The sequence below is a fragment of the Crinia signifera genome, chromosome 8 (genome assembly GCF_055691185.1).
Source record: "Crinia signifera chromosome 8, ASM5569118v1, whole genome shotgun sequence".
Lineage (NCBI taxonomy): Eukaryota > Metazoa > Chordata > Amphibia > Anura > Myobatrachidae > Crinia > Crinia signifera.
Window position 1 is genome coordinate 132,440,987 of NC_139224.1, and position 17,580 is coordinate 132,458,566.

General features: G+C 43.8%; 2 protein-coding genes across 2 annotated transcripts in view; one reads left to right on the forward strand and one right to left on the reverse strand.

Annotated features, from left to right (window-relative positions):
* The window catches only part of XPR1 (xenotropic and polytropic retrovirus receptor 1), a 123,101-nt gene that overhangs the window by 88,393 nt on the left and 17,128 nt on the right, over positions 1 to 17,580 (forward strand). Inside the window, exons 3-8 of the mRNA XM_083157180.1 lie at positions 2,716 to 2,817; positions 3,200 to 3,423; positions 4,912 to 5,061; positions 9,105 to 9,188; positions 15,346 to 15,427; positions 16,080 to 16,267. Of these exons, the coding sequence (XP_083013306.1) occupies positions 2,716 to 2,817; positions 3,200 to 3,423; positions 4,912 to 5,061; positions 9,105 to 9,188; positions 15,346 to 15,427; positions 16,080 to 16,267 (830 nt within the window). The remainder of the gene's footprint in view (positions 1 to 2,715; positions 2,818 to 3,199; positions 3,424 to 4,911; positions 5,062 to 9,104; positions 9,189 to 15,345; positions 15,428 to 16,079; positions 16,268 to 17,580) is intronic.
* The window catches only part of STX6 (syntaxin 6), a 132,189-nt gene that overhangs the window by 1,694 nt on the left and 112,915 nt on the right, over positions 1 to 17,580 (reverse strand). The gene's annotated exons all lie outside the window — the stretch shown is intronic.

Consider the following 17,580-nt stretch of genomic DNA (forward strand, 5'->3'; position numbering starts at 1 on the left):
GCTGCTATAGTAGCTGTGGCGCTGTAAATGTATGGGATGTGGTCAGTAGGTTAACAATAAATAGGTTCACCACTATTGGGCGAAGCATGAAAAATGTCGACATAACTTAGGTCGATATGTAGGAAGAGAGAGAGAGTAGCGCAACCAAATCAGTGATCATGAAAAAAGTTTTTACTTGTAAAATCAATAGCTCACATACATGAAAAAGCAGCAAACAGCTTGCCCAACATGAAAAGTCCTTAGACACAGCCAGAGGACGGAGGTAGCCGGGACTCAGTTCCCCACCGTCGGTGCCTATATGCTCGGACCAGGGACCGGACAGGTCTGTGCACGATGCTGTGAACGTAACCACGCCTCTACGCGTTTCGTCACGTGATGGACTTCATCAGGAGGTGTGATTATCCTTGATTCTAGTGTGTCTTATATCTACCTCTTAATCAGGTGGTACTAATTTCAATTAAAATCACCTTGTTCCTAATCATTTGACTAGCCTTCATATCGGGCAGTAAACCTCTATACAATATCAATTTATAAATATATGTAAACATTTACACATTGGTACAAAACATATATAACAAAAGAAAAAAGTGATTTTTGCATATCTTAAAACAATACAATTTTGGGGAAAAATGCACTTCAAAATAGAATATGCCTGCTGGAGGTCGATATGGTCAAAAGGTCGACATGAGTTTTTAGCCTTATTTTTTTTAAAGGTGTCTTTTCATACTTTACTATCCAAGTCGACAGGCAACAAAAACATGAAAAACGTCATGCGTCAACCTTTTCCGTGTCGACAGTTCGACCGTGTCGCCCTAAGGTACGTCGTCGTTTTTCATGTGTCCACCTATGGCCTGTCAACCGATAGTGGTCATCCTATTGGCTTTTGACCTTATGACCCCTGCCCCAAATATATTTGGCTACATTTTGTCACACTTGTACCACACTCATTACCATGGCAGAACTATGCTTCCAAAGTTCCGTTTGAATCTTGCTCCGTAATTCTCTCTCTCTTCTCGTTAGCGGTCCTGCCAATAATCCAGTGGTATTGTTATAGTGTGTTTAATAACCGTCTTGATGTTTTTGCTTTGATATTGCATGCAGCTGTTCCTTTGGCTCATGGTGAATGGTTTATAGCGTGGTTACTGTAATATATTCATATTTTTTATGATGCATAAAATTTATTATTTAGCGTTATCAATTCAACTTCCAGCTGTACTGAGTATTTTTCAGTGGTCTTAGCACCCAGAGTTTACAGGCCCCCTATCTCTGCGCTGTTGTCATGGTGTATGATGAACAGTATATTCAAGGCCAGCCATCTTCCCCGCATCTGTTCATTCTTCCACAGCAAGTGACCTTGGAGTGATTCTAGGAAGCAGAATGCCTTTTGTACTAGATAATATGGAGAATTCTGTAACCTATAGACTCCTACAGCAGAGCTTTGTAGGGGGGAGGGGGGTAGTTGGGAGTTTGCCTGATGAGAAAGCTGTGATGTCCAACTACCCCAAGCAATGCGCTGTAGTGATGGAGTTCTGTGATCATGGCACATTGCATGTGAGAGTCTCACTTGCTTAATGTGTGAGACCGCTCCGATGTGTAGTGACCTGGGTACAAGATGAAATTCTTACACTTCTGTCCCCTCATAGCTGCAGCTTTATTTACTGTACAAACGGCTCTAGATTCCTGCACTTTTTGTATTTGTTAGTGGACGTGTGTTCCTGTGTATTCTAATGCATTAGTGGTACAGTGAAGTTTGTGTACAGACATGTTCTCATGTATTGCTGTTCTATTCTGTATGCTGACCATTTGGTACTCCAGCTATGTGTTTTAAAATTAAGTGTATTGAAAGTTTTTAAATCTATATTAACCTATTTTACATATATCGTATCCTTGTACCAGCCAATTGCACCAGTCCACCAAACCCCACCCGGCGAATGTCTGGCCGGTCACCCCCCTCGCAGTGCGGGCTCACCCGCACAGGCTGCGAATGGATGATTAGTATAAATATCCGTTCGCATGCTGCGGGGAACACCCACATCTTACCATGGTCACCGACCATCGACATTTGTGGAAGGTACACGCATATAAAAGTGACTTTCAAGTAACGTCCATATGCGTGCACACTGGGACGTATATGGGCGGGCAGCTGACATCCGGTGATGTCAGCTGCCTCCCGCACCAGCGTCACTGCTTCATTACCATGAGAACTCCCATGAAACGCTGGGCATTCCCATATAGTGGGGTGTAGGGTACATGCACCCGGTGAACCGAATGTTTGCCGTGGGTGCACCCACCCTGCGTCTGCGCAGAAATGCACCTGCGCAAACGCACAACATAGGTCCTCCATGTGAATGCACGGAGGACCGAAGGAATATGAATAAGGCCCTAATAGGATTTACATTGACCATGAGGGCTGTAGCCGTGGCATTAAGTTAAATATTAAAACTATGTAACTGTAGATTTGCTTGAATATGTAGGTACATTTTGTATGCAGTGCATCAAGTCTCCATAATGTCTCCATAGTGTCTTATCGCCCCTGGTCACACTTTTTTTTTTATTTTTTTTAAATACTGGAAGCAAGAAGGGTCTGAGAACCAATGAGTACACAACGTTGCTAGAGCACACACAAAGCAAATGTCAAAATGACCTAACGATGTATAAATATACTGTCACTTGCTGCTATGGTAATCTCCATCTCCTCTTCATTTTGTCTTTCAGTAACAGACGAAGACACTGTAAAGCGATATTTTGCCAAGTTTGAAGAAAAGTTCTTCCAGACATGTGAGAAGGAGCTTGCCAAAATCAACACATTTTATTCAGGTATTTTGCTGGAGCGAATGCAGAGCGGGTAATGGGGGTGTTCACGGTTCTGAGCAGAGCATTCATTATTTATTTACAGTTTCTTCTATAGCGCAGCAAATTCCGTTGCGCTTTACAATAGGATACATTGATAAGACAAACTCGGTAGTAACAAACCGACATAGAGGTAGGAGGGCCCTGCTCGCAAGTTTACATGGATAGGATTCAATAGCATGGCAGTCCCACCAGATTGCAACACACTCGTGAGAGCATAATAACTTCTGGCCATGTAAAAGTTATGGAACCTACTAGCGGCCCACAGGTCTCCTAACGGATCTACTTTATTCTTATTAGTGATTTTAATGTCATGGTTTTTTCTATACTGTTCTATCTTTGATTGCAGAAAAGTTAGCGGAAGCTCAGCGACGCTCAGCCACCCTACAAAATGAACTGCAGTCCTCACTGGATGCACAAAGGGAAAGCAGCCGCGCGCCAGCCCTCAGACAGCGCAGGAAAGCCGTATTCACCCTGTCACATGAGGAACGGGTCCAGCACAGAAACATTCGGGACCTGAAACTGGCATTCAGCGAGTTCTATCTCAGTCTAATTCTTCTGCAGAATTATCAGGTACTAAATGGTAGCGTAATGTACTGTAACGTCTCTTCATCATGGAGTCTTGTGTTCGTTATAAAGAGATTTACGTTTCTGGCCTTTAGCAGTGCCAATCTGTGCAAAAAGCTGCATGTAGGTCTGTGCACTCAACATGAGCTATTAACCAATTTGCATGTAACTCAGTATCCGCACCTATGTGTGTTACTTCATACATGGTCCTTCCATAATAAGGTTTTATAGCCTGTTCTGTGCTTGTATGGGGTGCTTGTGTTTTACAGTGTAAGAGGATCACTCTGACTTCCCATTGCCAGGAGTCGGGGACAGTTCAGACAAAATAGTCACTAGATTTACAGTGGTAATTAGTTTAAAGGTAAACCAGTTCTGTTTCGTTACAAAAAATATTTGCCGCTTATCTAGTGGCTCTCATTGGAATCTCGGTGACTCCTGCAAATCTAGCTTATTACATTTGGCCCTGTGCCTCTTTTATTGTCTGTTAATATTGAGTGAAATCCGGCCAGTTCGAATTTAATTCAACAACCCCACAATCGTCCTATAAAGAGCATTAAGATGTATATCAGAATAAACCATATTCATTCTTACATTTTAAAATAATATTCCATTCCCTTACCGTAGTTTATAGCTATTTTATGCTTCCTTATTGCAACCTGCTGTGCCCCATCCATGTATCTGACATAAAAGACAGTGTGTGGGCAATTTGCCATGTACAATAGCAGTTCAGTAGGCCACTGTAAGAGAATTACTGGTCTAAGTACACTGGCGTTGTGCTTCAGAATTCCCTTTTAACAGTGTTGGTTGTCATGGCACTTATTATTTCAGCGGCTATGTCGCTGTCGGCCTGTAACAGATGAGGGTTAGACCCCCTTCTGTCCTTGTTAAGCTACAAGTTATTTCATGCTTTTTTGGAAAGAGATTAGATGGCTTGTGCAGAAACACAGCATACTGCAGGCCCAGATAATAGATTGGGGATTCTAGGTATAGAACAATGGCTGGAGGTTTGCCGAGGGTCTCTACCCAGTCCACACAGCCATGCCTCACAAATATTGCAGTTCTTACATACTGAGGGATGGAGTTAGATTTGTGCATTTGGCTACAGTCAAAACACATTTTTGTAATCGCTCTTCATTTCCTGCTGGTCTATATGTCCCCTGTTTTGAAGTATATAGGACTAGACTAACCTGTAGCCAGATGATCAGAATGTTCACTACAACACTGTATGTAATTTAAATGAAAATACTGATATTATGGAAGAAGCTTTCTCTCCAATGTTACTGATAGCAAGGACAGGGATGCATGTAACCAGGGCAGTTTTGTGATATGAGGGGGGGGTATAAGAGACAAGCAGACAGCCATGTACTGTGAGTTAAGTAGCCCCAGCCTGGCCAGGTAGCAATCTGACACTCCTGACAAACTAATGCAAGGAGTGTGGTGCATCTGTATATAATGATTCATCAACTGTTGGTTTGTTTTGTTTTTTGTTTTCAGAATTTGAACTTCACAGGGTTCCGCAAGATCCTAAAGAAGCATGACAAGATTCTGGAGACGGGCCGTGGCGCTGACTGGCGGGTGGCTCATGTGGAAGTGGCGCCATTCTACACCTGCAAAAAAATCAATCAGCTGATCTCAGAGACTGAGGTATTTTGTCTAAACCAGTGAGTTCCAGATGCGGCTGCTTTGCCAAACAGACCAGCGATCCACTGACAAATGACTGGTCTATAATGCTTAATCTAATTACTGAGTTGCAAAATACTCTCCTTAATTAAACAAAGCATTGTTATCGTCCCTGCCAGTATGCTACAGGCAACTATTGAAGTAGCAAATCCTCTATTCCAGGATGCATCCAGATTCTTAGAAATGGATTTGTGTGAATCCTGCTAAAAAAAAAAATACTTAACTTTTTTTTTTTTATTTAAATATCTTTTCAGATCTGACTACATATTTTCTCATCCTTCTAACAGTGGTAGTACTCTAGGGAGAAAGAAAATGCAATCATCTCGATACACATACCACAGGCATAAATAATCACTGTGTTCATAAAAGGCATCAAAACCATCCCCCATGCAAACACTATATTGCAAATTATATATTGTAGAGAAAGATTCTGACCCTACCACCTATATATTCACAGCCAGACACCTGTTGCAGTGCACCCCTCCCTCCAAATCAGCCTTCAAATGTGGCTGTCACCTCTTATGCAGAGTGACACCTTCTGTGCAGAGAAACCCCCCCCCCTACTCCATCCCCAGAAGTGCTTGACACCTGTTGATCGGAATCTCTTCTCTCCAAAAGTACCAGACACTTGTTGTCCAGAAACACTACTGTCTAGAAGTGCCAAACACCTGTTGTCCAGAAACACTACTGTCTAGCCGTGCCAAACACTTGTCCAGAAACACTGCGATCTTCAAGTGCCAGACACTTCTTGGTGACCAGAAACACTACTGTCTAGCAGTGCCAGGCACTTGTTGTCCAGAAACACTACTGTCTAGCAGTGCCAGACACTTCTTGGTGACCAGAAACACTACTGTCTAGCAGTGCCAGACATCTGTTGTCCAGAAACACTGCGATCTTCAAGTGCCAGGCAGTTCTTGGTGACCAGAAACACTATTGTCTAGCAGTGCCAGACACTTGTTGTCCAGAAACGCTGCTGTCTGGAAGTGCCATAAACTTGTTGTCCAGAAACACTACTGTCTAGCAGTGCCAGACACTTCTTGGTGACCAGTATACTGGAGTGGGTTTTGGATGACACTGTTTGCGCACTATTTGAGCTCTCCAACCCTGCTGCCCTCTGCTGACCAATCTAAAGAGCAACACTGACTCTTGTGTAGTGGACCAAAAGAGTTTTTTAGGTCTGCAGAGAAATGGCGCAAGGATATTTGAGCTGATATGCTTAAAATAAATCTGGACCCGTTTTTAGGGAATATAATAAACAGAAATTTTATTGTACATAAAAATAAAGACAGTTTAAAAAACAGTAAAAAGTGCAAGTGCCAATTTCTACAAAAGTGCAAATGCAATATGATATACATGTAATGTATTTCACAAAAAACAGGGACAGATATGGTATTGATCTCACCAAACAAAGGGGGTGCGGTGGGCTTGGTGCTTTGCAGTTGGTAATCCCGGGAAGCAGCTGGGTGCACCACCGCACAGGCTTGGTCAATACCGGTATCAGATGGATCGTCTCCCGTCAATGTATTAGCATCCCGCGTAACATGTTTCAGAGGTAACTCCTTCTTCAGACGTGGAATCCACGTCTGAAGAAGGAGTTGCCTCCGAAACATGTTACGCGGGATGCTAATACATTGACGGGAGACGATCCATCTGATACCGGTATTGACCAAGCCTGTGCGGTGGTGCACCCAGCTGCTTCCCGGGATTACCAACTGCAAAGCACCAAGCCCACCGCACCCCCTTTGTTTGGTGAGATCAATACCATATCTGTCCCTGTTTTTTGTGAAATACATTACATGTATATTATATTGCATTTGCACTTTTGTAGAAATTGGCACTTGCACTTTTTACTGTTTTTTTAAACTGTCTTTATTTTTATGTACAATAAAATTTCTGTTTATTATATTCCCTAAACGGGTCCAGATTTATTTTAAGCATATCAGCTCAAATACCCTTGCGCCATTTCTCTGCAGACCTAAAAAAATCTTTTGGTCCACTTCTTGGTGACCAGAAACACTACTTGCACAGACGTTTCCCACCTAAACAACCATGTTTTAGAGTACTCTCATTAGTAAAACATTTACTGCACAGATACCTCTACATAACTGACAGACGCCTTTTTGTGGCCTGTCAGCCTCCTGTTGTACAGTTGCTTCTTTAGGCACATCCATTATCATTGTATTAACACACCTGACCGGCCCGCTTTTCCACCTTGCACTGCCATTCACCTGCTGCACAAGTCCAGATTTGGTGAAGTCTTGTCTTAAAACATTATGCTATTGAATGTTATTTATAAAGACTTCTGAAAACCCAACGTTTATCCCCCTCCAATGCTGTGGAACTACAGTATTAGACTGGCAAGGCATGCTCCTATGCTCTTGCATGGCAGTTACACAGATTGACACTGCGTGACCTCTTGATAGAATTCTCTGCATAATTGACCTCAAACTTTTTAGTATATATTCAAAAATTAAATAATTCTATTCTGATATTGAAGGTCCCAATGGGCTCCAGGTTGCCAAAAGTGCTGCAGTGTCAGTGATCAGTGTAAAGGTGCAAGTATTTAAATGCCAAGCCAACCTGTTTTTTGCCTTTTTAAAATAAATTGCTGATTCACTCTCTCAGCTAAATTTGCAAACGTTGTCCCTTTCGTTACCCCTAAGCCCAATGTTTCTTTAACTTGGGTGCTGCTTTTCTTAACATTATGTTTGTTCCCAATTAACTTAATGCACTGTTTGGTGGGAAGAGGAAAGATGACAAAGGCACTTAACCACTTGCAGATGTTATTTGCTTTTATATTCTGTGATTTCTCTGTTAGATCATTTTCATGGGCAGAGTTTCAAGCTACAGTTTTCTCTAATAACAGAGCTACACGGCGTCACGAATGTGCGTTTAGTTAGGTTTATATACATAAATGAAAGAAATATAAAAAATATATATATCGTAAGCTGGTAATCTGGGAGAACTATTTGTTTTGCTACATTTTATGGTTTTTTTTGGTTTTTTTACTTGGCCTTAAATTGTATAATTTTAACATTTTACATGTTTGTTTTTGTTTTATTTTTCTTATGTTAGATTAGTCTAGACGTGATTTTTAGTTTTTAATATTTTTCCAAATAATGTCCTTCCCTGCCCAGAGCACTATTCAAATATTTCCTTATGGCGCTAATTGGTTTGCAAATAAAGCTGTATCCTTTGTCTGGCAGAGATCTCTCTGTACCCATCACCTGGACGCACAATAGCTACAGCCATTTGTACTGAACCATTGCGCATAATACACAGCCTGTCAAGTAGTGGCCTCACTGAGGTCGGAGTCACAATGTGATTGTCACCACATCCTATATTGGTGCATCTGTCACAGGTACACTTTACATCCAGTCCCCGTTTGTTATGTAAAAGGGTTATAGGAAGCCAGGTCTGCTGTCATACTATATGACGACTGCAGCGTTACCATTACACTGGCCTACGGCAAATATAACAGATAGATGCCTGTAAAAAAAAATCGGTACTCTTTACCTAGAACGGCGCCCATCGCGGTGATCGCGGCATCGCGGGCAGTACATAAACGGCCGCGACGCGATGCCCGCGATCACAGCGATTTTCCCATAGGGAACAATGTTAAAAAGCCTGATTGACCGCGATTTTGCATTCAATGCCTCAATGCCCGCGATTTTCCCATAGGAATCAATGTTAAATGGGCTACAGAGCCCAAATAGGCACAATTAACCCTTAAATGTCCCCCCAATTTTTGTACGCCACCCCACGATCCACGCCAACCCGAAGCGTGGCGAGCGCAGCGAGCCCGCGAGGGGCGGCGGTACGCGTCCTCCGACCTTTTCATGCCCTACTATCCACGTCGGCGTGGAGTTGAGAATAGAATATGTACCCGCGATTTGCCCGCGATGACCGCGATTTTTTACCCCCGACGCCCGCGATTCTAATCGCGGGCGCCGTTCTAGGTAAAGAGTACCAAAAAATCTAATGCCATCCTTTTCTTTGTTACTCAGGCTGTGGTGACCAATGAACTAGAAGATGGGGACCGGCAGAAAGCCATGAAACGCCTGCGAGTGCCACCTCTCGGAGCAGCTCAGGTCAGTTGTTGCTGCTGTTGGAGTCTCCCAGCATTACACTGTGCACAACATTGTTCTAGAATGTAGTAAGAACAAACCATGTTCCAATAAGTCCTCAGAATTTTTTTGGGATATATGTAATATTATATAAGAATATATCAAAGTGGAAATGAATGTAGTGTTTTATTATATACAGTACTGTGCAAACGTTTTAGGTAAGTGTGAAAAAAAATACTGCAAAGTAAACGAGCCAACACACAGGGAGATTTTGCTGAGCTTATCTAAGCAATGCTATATCGCTCAGCACACAAAGCTGCACAGCACTGTGTCAGGGCCAGTGTTGTCCAATGAGAACAGTGGCCCTGACTTGCGCTGTAACTAGATTTATCCAGGTTGCTGGATATTAATCGCCAGGTGATAGCGACACACTGGGCCGCACATCACTATCACTGTAGCCCCTACATACAGCGATGTAGGGGCATTTTCTAAGTGCTGTAGTCAGATTGATTTCCCTGAAATCACCCTGTGTGTAGGGCCCATAAGAATGCATTCGATAGAAGTGATCAGACTTCATTTGACTTCATTTGTTATCATTTAAAAATGCGAAGTGAATGAACAAAAGAGAAATCTAAATCAAATCAGTATTTGACATGACCACCCTTTGCCTTCAAAACGGCATCAGTACTACTAGGTACACTAAGGATCTCAGCAGGGAGGTTGCTCTAAGCCTCTTGGAGAATGAACTACAGATCTTCTGATGATGTAGGCTTACTCAAATTCTTCTGATTCTTAATGTAATCCCAGTCAGACTCAATGATGAGGAGTTCAAGGCTCTGTTGGGGCCATATCATCACTTGTTCTTATTTATGCCATAGATAGTTCTTAATGACATTGGCTTTATATTTGGGGTCGTTATCCTGCTGTAGAATAAATTTGGAGCCAATCAGACACCTCATTGATGGTATTGCATGATGGATAAGTACCTGTCTATTTCCCCAGCATTGAGACACCAATAATCCTGACTCCAACCGTTTGCTGAAATGCAATGCCAAGCTTGCAAGGAGCCTCCATCATGCTGCACTGCTGCCTGCAGTCTTTATTGTACCGCTCTTCAGTCCTTCTGTGAACAAACTGCCTCCTGTTACAGCCAAATATTTTCTATTTTGCCTCCTCAGTCCAGAGCTCCTGCTGACATTTGTCTGTAACCCAGTTCCTGTGTGTTCATGCAGAGTTGAGTTGTTAGGCCTTGTTTCCACTTCTGGCCAGAGTTCTCTGAACAGTCGATGTCTGGGTCTCACTGGTTTCTGCTAGTAATGAGCTGATATGGACATCTTCCAAATTTGATGGGAAATAAGCATGATATGTTTTTTTGGAGAGTAAATAGGTAGAGGTCTGCGCTAAGGGTGAGTGTGGCTGATAATATGTCACAAAAGTACAATGCCTAGTGTCACTAAATATAGTGAAAGTATACACTGCAGAGGTGGTAAAGTTTAACACAATTTATGGTACTTGTTTCCTAGAACGGCCACAATCGTGAGTGATCGTGGCTCTTAATTAAGGGACACGATCCTCACGATGTGGCCGATTTTTAACAATTTTTTCCCTTTGATTGACAGAAATCGGGTCAATCGGTCGGTCGCGACCAATTAAAATCGGCCGCGATGCGACCGACCGATTGACCCGATTTTTCCATAGACTTCAATGTTAAAAAATCTTTTAACATTGAAATCGGGAGGATCTTGTCGGTCTTGTGCCATTATAATGGCACAAGATGAGATGGACTTGATTAAGTCCATCTCACATAGGGAAAAATGATAAAAAAGGTGAAATGGGCCAATATGACCCATTTCACATTTTTTATGTGCCCGCCATGACCCCACGATAGACGTCAACCCGAAGCGTGGCGAGCGCAGCGAGCCCGCGAGGGGCGGCGGTGCGCGTCCTCCGACCTTTTCATTCCCCTACTATCCACTAGGGCGTGGAGTGAGAATAGAATAGTGTGGCGAGCGCAGCGAGCCACCGAGCCCGAAGCGTGGCGAGCGCAGCGAGCCCCGCGAGGGGACGCGTATACCTGTGAAGTTATACGCGTCCCCTCGCGGGGCTCGCTGCGCTCGCCACGCTTCGGGCTCGGTGGCTCGCTGCGCTCGCCACACTATTCTATTCTCACTCCACGCCCTAGTGGATAGTAGGGGAATGAAAAGGTCGGAGGACGCGCACCGCCGCCCCTCGCGGGCTCGCTGCGCTCGCCACGCTTCGGGTTGACGTCTATCGTGGGGTCTAGCCCACTTAGTAACATTTGGGGGGGCAATTGAAAATAATCAAGTGAAAAAAAAAAAAAAATCGGGTGAAAAATCGGTCGGTCGGATCGGTCGCATCGCATGCGACCAAATCGCATGCGATGCGATCGATCCGATTTTTTATCTTACGACCACAACGATCTAAATCGTTGTGGCCGTGCTAGGAAACAAGTACCCAATTTATTGAAATAACCACTAGCGTGGTACAATAAGTAACGTGCATAAACAGTAAATGGTGTTGCTGTGACACGCTGTGGAGAGTGCGTCAGTGTCACAGGTGCCAGTGACGCAAAAGCTGCACCTAGGTGACAGCAACAGCTGAACACCCTGTGCAGAAAGCGTATAGGTGGTGACTGGTGTAGATGGATGGGGCAAGTGGGAAATGTCAGAGTGTTTGAGGGGGGGATGGGTGCACAGGCTGGTGGTGCGGGGGGCTGGCGTCCCGTCCCGCCCGCAGTGCACCTTTAACCTGTGGCTGTTGTTGAGTCCGAATCCTCCTGCTTCCTCGCGTTCCTCTGTGTTCCTGCTGGTGGTCGGCGCCTTGCCCGCACGACCTGCCGGGCTCCACGGACTCTACTCGGGGCTCGACTTCCGGGTGTGGATGACGCGAATGACATGAAATCCCGGCACCTGAGTCGCTGGTCTCTGCGCTTGCCGTGCACTCTACTCCCGGCCGGGAGGAGACTTTGGAGGGGTGGGGGGGGGGGTTATGTCCTGGGGTCCTTAGGTAAAGTGGAGTGTACTTCCCTATGCATGATATGTTTTTTATCTGATGCACTTAGGTGAATGGGGGCGTATGCAATGCGGGATCTCGGCTGTCGATCCCCGCCGACAGCTGTGATCCTGGCCCGTTTGCGCTCAGATCGACCGCGTAACGGCAGACGGAATTCAATGTCCCTCATGCTGATGGGCTCAAAGGGGCGTGGCCACGAAAACGGCCGTGGATTGACGATCTGTGGCCCGGATAATGACAATCCACAGCCATTATCGGCAGAACGGGCCCGACAGCTGTCGGGCCCGTTCTGGCGTGTTCCCGCATCAATGCTGTTGTTAATGACCGCATTGAATAGGAACCTGCCGCTATTTCCCATGTCGGAAATAGCGGCAGCAGATAGCATACCCCCCTTATTCTGATTCACTCAGAAAGGCACAATCACTCTCTTATGGACAAAACCATATGCACTGCAGGTGGGGCTGATGTAACATGTGCAGAGAGAGTTCGATTTGGGTGTTTTATTGTTTCTGTGCAGGGTAAATACTGGCTGCTTTATTTTACACTGTAATATAGATATCAGTTTGAAATACACCCCCCACCCAAATCTAACTCTCTCTGCACATGTTTCATCAGCCCCACCTGCAGTGCACATGGTTTTGAAGATTAGAGAGTGATTGTGCCTCTCTGAGTGAATCAGAATAACCTGGCTGGAGTAGCCCTTACTAATGCAGTATAACAACCTTTTGTCTATTCTGAGTCTTGCCATGGTGTATGCCTGTGACATGAAACGGTCTTCCACAACCTCACCTTTGTAGCAGAGTTTTGGCTGTTCCTCAACCAGTTTTAATCCTGCTACAAAGATGTTTCAGTTAATTATTGGGGGTTCTTCCTACATGATCATTTATCACCCGTTTGGTGTGGTTAGTCAAACACAAGACTATAATACTGCAAACTCCCTGGCAAGTGTACCTAGAATTGATGCTGTTTTAAAGGCAAAAGGTGGTCACACTAAATAATGATTTTGATTTCTTTTCATTCACTTTGCAGTTTGTTAATTGATACAAATAAACTATTAACACTACTATTTGTGAAAGCATAAACCCGGAACGATTTGGCAAACGATCCAATCTCGTTAACTATTTCCTCAGAACTCCTGGACAAATGATTTGGTGTCAAATATTGAACGATTGTACAAATGATTACACATGAACTATCAATCTTTAACGATGGTGGAGGGGAGTGGGAGCCAGTAAATCATCTTTACCAAATCATTCATCATGCACACACACACTTGAAACGATTTGAACACATTGCAAAAGATTGGTCTATGATCTTTTTGCATGTATGAAGGATCATAGACCTCTAATAAGGAGTGGCGAGTACGCGCATCAGCATCAATATCGTTCATACACACGGAACAATTGGTAGTTCAAATTGATCAGGAACACCCACATTGTATGACAAATTGTTCTGTGTGTATGCACCTTTACTTTGCAGCATTTTTCCACACCTGCGTAATACTTTTGCACAGTATTGTATGTATGTATGTATGTATGTATGTATGTATGTATGTACATTTATTTTACAACACCTGCCGTATGGGCTGCAATATAATACCACATTTTAATGTTCTGCCAGTACATGTGATGACTGCATTGTTGCCCACACTCTTATTCTGGGATGGGTGTTATGTATTTTATTATATTTCTGCTTCATTTGTAAATGATGTGATTAAATTTATCAGTGACCAAAAATGGATAAGCTAAAAGCCAAGTGTAATAAAGATGATCAAACCCCAGCAGCAATCTAATGCCACAAGTTCCATTCCATTTATTGCAGGACATTTGTGGTATTGTGTAATTATACAGCTCAGCATTATCTGAGTCAGGAACACTGTACAGAGGGAGATCACTTACACTAATTAGACTGTATAAATGACTAAACAAGTAGAACAACACACAATGATTTATCCGGCCCTAAATACTTTAGCTGTAAAATATTAATCTCAATTTCAGCATGGTCCAAACAGCTATAATTCGCGGCAGTTATATTGGTGTCTGATTTCCAGGAGTCTCAGAGTAGGTCCTATTACATCTTAGCCTCTTGGTATGAACGGTCACTTTAGAATCTTCTAGCGCCTTTTTTGCCAAACATTCTCCTGTCGCACCTCAATGTGACACGGGAATTTAAGGAGACTGTTCTGATCAATCTGGCCATATAACACCTGTGTATCTGTGTGTCAGAGTCTCTAAAACTGTACAAGGTGCTAAAATGTGGCCGCGTTGTACTCCGTATACAGACTGTCTGGGACTTAGCAGCTCAGTCATGCCAGACATCTCGCAGTGCATGGTGTATTGTGGCTGCATATATAAGGACACATCTGTATGTGACACTGTACCGCTAATACCCACTGAGTTGTACTTGGCATATTTGACCACAAATTATGCAATTTACCATTTAGAGGGGTATTCAATCCCGACGGTCGATCTGTCCTGACAGCCGTGACCCTGGCTCATTTTCGTTTTGCTCGACAGCATATAGCCAGAAGGGATTCTATGTCCCGCTTGGTGATCTTCGGAAAGGGGGCGTGTCAGCGTCTGTCCATCGTTCTGTCCATCTGCCTCTTCAATGCTGCCGGACAAGACAGCATTGTATAGGTGCCCTCCACTATTTCCCCAATTCGGAAATAGCGGCGGGGATCGAATACCCCCCTGTGTCTCTGTAGTGTAGGCTGACATTGTTTTAGCAGGTTTGTGCAATAAGTTTTACATGTACTTCTTGTTCTCATCGCTACACTATGGGGGGTACTCAATGTACAGTATGCCAATATTTCTGACAGTTGGAAATATTGGCACTCACCTATTTAATGCGGCTGTTCCTGTCTGCATTGAAGGCATGCCGTTACCACTTTTTATCAAGTCAAATCTGCATTGTTGAAAACCGGCTCTAAATTGTCAAATCTGCATCCGTTTGCGACAATCCACAGAATGTTTCCGACAGTCGGAAGATTGAATGCCGATGGTCAAAATGACGTCGGACACGCCCGATATTCCGACTGTCGGAAACGTTTCTTCACCTGCATTAAAGTTCTAATAAGAAAGCCCTGGTATAATATGCTTTGCTGCATCTGTTAACAGCTATTGCGGTTTCCCTTATGTCTTCGCAGCCGGCACCAGCCTGGACGACATTCAGAGTGGGACTGTACTGCGGGATATTTATTGTACTGAACTGCGCGGTGTTGTATACTGGTAAGTCCGTATGTAGGAATATCCAGTGTGTGTAAAACTATGTTCCTGCTTCTAGCAAATGCTAGTGACCTCTTTGGCCGTGATGTCCTGTAGTGATTTATGTGTGTGTGCGTGCACACTTGTACATGGTACTTTAAGGTCTATTGGAGTAAGGACTGATATGCTAAAGAAACATTCTTCTGTTGTTCAGCACTGTGTAGTATGTTGGCTCTATAAATAAATGAAGAATTAATCTAAGATAAATACTGCGTTTCTAAGATAAAGTACGTTTCTCACACAGAATACCTTCACAAACAGATCCATTGAATTTGGCCTGGACGGTGCGAATACTAGAGTGTGTGGTGCTATAATAGCTAGAACTGGCCACTCCAAGATAATTATGATGGGTTTGCCCGCAAAAAAACAGCTGACTCAGCCCCTTATTCATTAAAATGTAGTACCGGCTGTAAAATCCTAGTGCACGCTATTATGCAGGTCAGGGCATAGGCACAATGCTATCCCGGGGACTTCTATTAAACTGTCGGACCTGACATTTATGTTCTAGTGCTCGGCTTGGAGACATGGACAGTAGCTCCACCAATGTGAACAGTCATTTCCGATACAAAGTGTAGAAGCCACAGATTATAACAGTGACTTCTTTGTCTTAATGCAGGCTTCCATCGGTACAGTATCAAAGAAGTGTGGCCCTTGGTGAGGATTTACAGGGGTGGTTTCCTGCTGGTGGAGTTCCTTTTTCTCCTGGGCATCAATACATATGGCTGGAGACAAGCTGGGGTCAACCATGTCCTCATATTTGAGCTTAATCCCCGTAACAACCTCTCCCATCAGCATCTCTTTGAGGTAAGAATTGGTCCATCTGCTACCCTGGAAACGGAAGCTTCATGTACAGATTGGTCTGATGTGTCCTTCTCTCTGGGGTGTGGTGTGCCGCAGGACCGCAGTTTGGACATGCCTGAACTAGACTTTCATTTCTTGCCGTGCATTTGTTCTTCATACATACACACACACACACATTGATTTGTGTGCACTATATGACACAGCTTTCTGCTTTGGCCTAAATGTAAATCCTATCAGTGATCTGAAGATGGAAAACCCCTGTAAAGACAGTGTTACGTCAGCATACAGTCACAGTGGGGAAAATCTGTGGCTTTGATGCTGCGCTCCTCCCCGGTTACTATAACAGCAAACAGTCAGCACTTTGATGGGGGAAAGTAAAAGGCTTTCCCTTGTGAGTTGGAAGGAAGCAACTTGTACTGTGGGGATGTTCGTTGCTGTAATTACGGTCTATTCCTGTGTTTGTATACTTGTTCTGCCGGTCTGTGTGTTGTGATTTTATGGCCATTATGAAATGTTAGACAGATACCTCAATTGAGTAATAGGAAAGGGGAATTCTCGTTTTAATGTAGAGCAAGATTTTCTTCCTAAAGATAAAATTGTAGTCAAAGGCCAAGGCTCCATCTCCGGCTAGGAGCAGGTGCAAAGTCTTGTGCTGTAATTGTGTGAGTGGGTAAGGTGACAGTGCAGTTTTTCAAATAATTAATAGTTCCAGGCACAAGGCTGCTAGTATGCTTCATACCTGTACTAGGTTCCAGAAATATCAGCAGGCATTGCCACCCCTGCCTGCCCTCTTCCCTCCCACTATATAGCGAACGGCCCCAGGGGTTGGCACATGTGCAAACTTTGACCATCGGGGACGGGGACTAATTCGGCCCATAATGAACTGGTCTGAATCGGACCCTAACTTAATCCTACTATGTTAAACCGTGCATTTGCCCTACAAATTCTTAGGTACCTATGACCATGCCGACGGAGATGGTTTCTGTGATGATGACTCTTTGTGCCAAGGGGATGGAACAGCGGAGGGAGGGGGACATGTATGTACGGTATAGGTGTGGTCATGCAATGTGTCCCATGTCAATTACAAGACTGCTGCTATGCGCCTATTTGGAGACTGATATCTTGCCTAACTTATGACAACCATTGGATGTTTCTTCCAATTGGCTGAGTACATAGAAATCCCTCCCATGTATCTAATACTATAGGAGCCTCTCTACCTGTTAAACTCTATTTACATTTTGATTATGATATTTGCATTCAGTCTGCAGCAATAAAGCACATTTACATTACATCTGAATGCTAGATCTATGTATTTG